Source organism: Polyergus mexicanus, unplaced genomic scaffold (genome assembly GCF_030449975.1).
Source record: "Polyergus mexicanus isolate NDT 795.1 unplaced genomic scaffold, iyPolMexi1.0 SCAF_7, whole genome shotgun sequence".
In the NCBI taxonomy this organism is placed as follows: domain Eukaryota; kingdom Metazoa; phylum Arthropoda; class Insecta; order Hymenoptera; family Formicidae; genus Polyergus; species Polyergus mexicanus.
Genome location: NW_027223327.1, coordinates 9,085,389 through 9,091,024, shown reverse-complemented (window position 1 = coordinate 9,091,024; position 5,636 = coordinate 9,085,389). Strand labels below are relative to the sequence as shown.

Genomic DNA, 5,636 nt, shown 5'->3' with positions numbered 1-5,636 from the left:
TTAGGGAATCCAGAGAAAACGCAATTAATAACACGAAGAATGTCACAATAATGGAGGACGATAGAAAGTTTTTGAACAAAATCAAAAAGTATCCTACAGTATCCTTAAATCGTTCAAATGACAGTCTAATTTGTCGTCAGAGATTGGATTACGATTTACGATTTAGACGGGGAAATGGCAATGATAACATCAGTATTGAGAACGAAAAGACAATGAGATCTTCATCGCATCGTCCTGCTAAAATAGCGATACAACATGAATTTGATTCTAATGATATTTGCTCGCCGATTTCTCCAGTTTCCGATCTCTCGTTTGAATCAGGTTTTTGCGAAGGAAGTCCTGATAGCAGCTATAGGGAGTTTTCTTTGTTTGCAAAAAACTTAAAAAAAATGAATAAAAATATGGAGAGAGAGAATAGCAATTTGTCATAAAGTTATGTGATGCAAAAAATGTAATTAGTTATGTAGATAATTCAGGAAAGCACGCTAAACATCAGATTGTTTAAGAAATTATCCTAAATAATAATATTCGGGATGCAAGATAATCATAAAATAAAACATAAATGTAAATATTCAAATATATTATCGAGAAAATTGTTTAGTAATATTAATGACTCGAAGAAATTTCCTATAATTGTTGAAAAACGAACAAAAAGAACAACAGAATGTTGATCTAAAATATTGATGAGATTGAAAAACTGTCTTTTCAACTCCAATGCATAACTAATTTATTAAAGAATACAATTATCTAGAATGTCTAATGATGTTATTATTCTTGAAGAGCAAATTCTCCATAGTATAAAAATAAAGAAAAAAAAAAAACACTGTAAAGATTTTTTGGACAATATTATATTATATGAGAAGTTAGTTAATGATATTGTCACTTTTAATCATTCGTAATGATATGATAGTATCTTTGCTGAAGAACAAGTTATCTATAACAGCGAATACATAAAGAATAGGAGATAAACTCTGAATTCTTTAAATAGTAACAGTATATTTTGTGAAAATTTAGTTAATGATATATAATTAATTAGATGATTATGCGCCACGGTGTAATACAATGTCTGTTATTGAAAATAAAGTTGTATTATAAGAACAACATAAAGATAGCAATATGATGCGCATATAGGAGAGTTTAAACAATAATAAGATATTTTACGAAAATGATATTAACATTTTTATAAATCAAGAGAAAATGCTAAAATATTAATTATTAAAAAATAAATCATTTATGATCGATAAGATGCGAATAAGCAATGATTTTATTTTTCGAAACAAGTAATGGATTAAACTGCTGGTCGGTTGGTCATTATTATATAATAAATTGAATCTTTCTGAGAAAGAAGTTTCTTCAAAGAAAAAATTAATAATACAATTAACATTAGCAATTAATATCGATTGTTATTTAATAACAATTAATATGTAGACCAAATTCTATGATTAAAAATGATTTATCGTTTAAAAGAATATTGTAGATTCTAGATTAACACATTTGTATGACAGTCTTCTTGTAATTATGTAAATTAATATATAAGAGATGGGTTATATAATTTATTAATGACGCGTCCGTGATGTTGATTATATGTTATATTATAAATAAAACGATGTTAAAAAGTGTTTAAATGTTTGTAGATATTTAGTTTGCTATTAAAAAAAAATCTAATATAATATCTAATATAATATTTTTATAATAAAAAAATTTAACGAAAAAAGAATGCGTATAACTGAATCGACTTTTTATTTTATTATTATATATCGTATATCTAGACATCAAAGATCGATCATATTAATTCTTCCAAATTATCTTCGAATCTATTGATTCCATTTGCTACGACATGGAAACCAAAATGAGTATGTGCTCATATCGGGAAAAAAAAAAAAAAAAAATACATGTTGCGACTAATTTGTTGTTTGTTGAAATGTATAATGTGTATTTTATGATAATATGTTACACAATTTATTTTTGAAAATATCAAGAGAATAAAATGTTTCTCTCTTCTCTTTGATTTTTAGAAGTATAAGATAATAAATTTGATTAAAAAATGATTTATATTTAATGAAAGTTTAGCACTTTTCTGTCAAAAATAGAAAAGTCTCGATATATACATTATAGTTCTAACACAAATCGTTGGATAACATTGCTTTATCGCGTGATTTCGTTTGACCTCGCGAGCACGTGGCTGCGATGATAAATTCTTATCGTAAGAAAATCATACTAACATAACAAAATCACATGGTATTTGAACGACTATACCTATCTACCGCGTTATCGAACCGCGATAGTAGGCGAATAATATATGGTTAGAAATCTGAACAGTAACCGCAATAATGTTTTCTCTATCTTTTGTGGTTTTTTTTTATTTTCCGTTTTGTGCAAATTCTCGTAAAGTATATAAAGAGATAAAAGCGTTATAAAAAGACGTAGTTTGTCATGAATCTTTGCTACTTTAAAAATAATTAATCATCAGTACGATGTACAAATTTAAATACTAATTTTGAGATGTATTATATTTTTAAATTGAAGAAATATTGAATTGAAGAAAATTTCAATATTCTCATTCTCTCTGTTTTATCTATAGAGCTATAGACGACCAATCCTTTTAATGATCTAATGTATTATATAATTATATAAATAGACTGTCATTGTCAGTATCGTTTATTCGCTAGAAACGTGCGCTGTATAACCGACGAATCGTGTAGTGAAGGTATGTCAAATCAAAATTATCTTTAAATTTTTTTATATATTAGTTGATGTCTTTAAAAAATAACACAAATATCTGCCGAATCTTTCATTCGGAACATAGAAAAACAAATGATCACAATGATCTTCCATTAATCATCATAGAGTAAAACGTACAAATGGCGAATGAAGAAAAAAAAATCAAGGTATGTGTGATCGGTGCTGGCGCAGCTGGTTTGTGCGCAGTCAGACATTTGGCGGAAAATGCGAAATTCGAAACAACAGTCTACGAGCAAACGAATGAAATAGGAGGTACGTGGGTTTACAAGGAGCAAACTGGTTTCGATGAAAATGGCTTATCGATTCACTCCAGCATGTACCAGAATCTAAGGTTTGTTCTTAATCTCAAAAAGATTTTATTACAAAAGATTCTTTTTACATTGTGTAAAAGAGTCACTTATATTGTGTAATTTAGATTAGAAATTCATGTATCAATAATTTATTATAATAGTTATTTTGTTTCTAAATAATTATACGCTAATAGTAAAATAAAAATAAGAAAAAGCAAAATTTTAAATATAATAAAAGCAAAATATTTTTTTTCAATATTCTGAAATGACTGTTTTGCTGATAAATATAAGATTTTAAATAAAGTGTTTTTTCTTTATCTTTTAAGAACAAATTTACCTGCAAAAATTATGAATTTTCCGGATTATATCAAAATGGAAGCGCAAGAACCTTGCTGCGTGAGTCATCAGGAGGTTTTAAAATATTTGAGAGATTATGCCCAGCACTTTGACATATGTCGACATATTCGCGTAATTATATTTTAATATAAAATTATAATTATACTGTAATTATATTTTAATATAAAATTTAAATATCGAAAATAATGGAAAAGAGCTGGTTGCTCATCTAAAAATTAATTAATCTTTTTTTAGTTTAATATAAGAGTTGAACACGTTCAATTTGAACTATCCGAATATAATAATAAAGAAAAGTGGTCTGTGCAAGTAAAAAAATTAAAGACAAATGAAACAGAACTCCAGTACTTTGATGCAATTATGATTTGTAATGGGTAAATCGAGTTGCACTATTGCACATTTTATTGAGTATGGCTTTGTGTCACTAGATAAATATTTTTTCAATCTTTTTTAGGCACTATTTCGATCCTTATATACCGAATATACCCGGTATCGAGAGTTTTCCGGGTTTAATACTGCACAGTCATGCATATAGAAAGCCGAATGAGTTTGTCGGAAAAAAAGTATTAGTATTAGGTGCAGCTTCATCTGGTATTGATATAGCAATCGAATTATCCGAATACGCTGCTTGCGTGTATTTAAGCCACAATCATGATAGGTGAGTGATTAAAAATATTATTCAAAAATAACTAAGATACTTTTAATATATTCAATTTTAGATACAGATCTAGAAAAAGAAAAAAAACAGTTTAAGATTTATTTGATATATTCTCTCTTTTTTTTTTTATAGATTAACAAGTCCTTTACCATCAAATATGATACAAGTAGCTGGTGTGCAAAGTATACATGAAACTACATTCCATCTTAGAGATAGGACCACTGTCAATGATATTAATATTCTTATTTTTTGTACTGGATATAAATATAGCTTTCCTTTCTTGGACGAAAATTGTAGTATACGGATTGACAATAATTATGTAACGCCACTTTACAAACATCTCATCAACATCGAGCATCCTTCGATGTGCATTGTCGGTATACCTATGGTCGTTGTGCCATTCCCCATGTTTCATATGCAGGTATGAAAATTTATCTATCATAACTATCTAAAATAACACAATGAGTAATTTTGGATATATAACTACCCAATAAAAAACATTGCAACAACATTGCTGCAATGTGTGTTGTACGCGTCATTTAAGTCGTAAAAATTGTGCAATTATAAAGCTTGAGCTGAAAATAATATAAAACATTTTTATATAAAACTTTATAGATTTCCGAGATTTTTGTATATAATTATTTATATGAGAGTATATTATTTTAATAATATTCTTTCTTTATCTCTTTTAATAAGAGTTCTCTTACGTATACATTTAAAACTGTATTATTTAATTTTAGCTCTAAATTACAATAATACACAATGAATTATAAAAGCAAAAATATATGCAAAAATAGAATTTATTTTATTAATTGTGTTATGATTATACAATTTCATTAAATTGTACATACTTGTACGCTTAATAAATGTTTCCCAAATTTTTATTTTTTAGGTGCAATATTTCTTGGCTTTACTAGCAGGTCGAGCAACTTTACCTACAAAATCTGTGATGTCGGAAGATTCGATTTTAAAAACACCGAAAAAAAGACACGCGCATAAACTTATGAATCGCCAATGGGATTACAATGATTCATTGGCAATTGCCGGTGGATTCAATCGGTTACCATTATTTTACAAACTTGGTTATAATATATGGTCAGTTCAAAGATCTGCGAATCTTTTGCGTTATAAAGATTCTAAATTCGTTTTTTCCGAAGATGGACAAAGTGTCGAGTTAATTATACCGGCATAAAATCTTGTACAAATTCCATTCCATTCGCTTGCTGACAATCACATCAAATTTTTTAATATCATGGTGTATTTCAACTGATATAATTATAATTTATAATATGTTGTCTCAAAACATATACATTTACATTAATAAATTTTTCAAGCATCCATTCAAATTTTATATTTAATCCAATATCGAAGAAATATGGCATCAATGTGCATATCAGGTGAATACATTCCGCAGTTTTTTTAACTTCTTTTATTTTTTACATTTTAAATATATTATAACTATAGAATATCGAAATACATCGCGGTATTATATAATCATATATTTTATATATGAAATTGTTTATTACCATCTTCGTTACTATCTTTTCTATCATTGTAAATAAATAATTTCTAATTTCATATTAAAAAAAAAT

The 5,636-nt window shown here is 27.1% G+C and overlaps 1 protein-coding gene across 1 annotated transcript; it reads left to right on the top strand.

The window, feature by feature from the left end:
• Positions 1-2,641: 2,641 nt before the first annotated feature.
• LOC138934701 (uncharacterized) lies at positions 2,642-5,576 on the top strand. Its single transcript, XM_070298714.1, has 7 exons — positions 2,642-2,707; positions 2,848-3,073; positions 3,359-3,500; positions 3,624-3,760; positions 3,841-4,044; positions 4,177-4,465; positions 4,937-5,576. Exons 2-7 carry the CDS (start codon positions 2,862-2,864, stop codon positions 5,234-5,236), a joined length of 1,284 nt encoding a protein of 427 aa, XP_070154815.1. The 5' UTR covers positions 2,642-2,707; positions 2,848-2,861; the 3' UTR covers positions 5,237-5,576.
• The last annotated feature ends 60 nt before the right edge of the window (positions 5,577-5,636 follow it).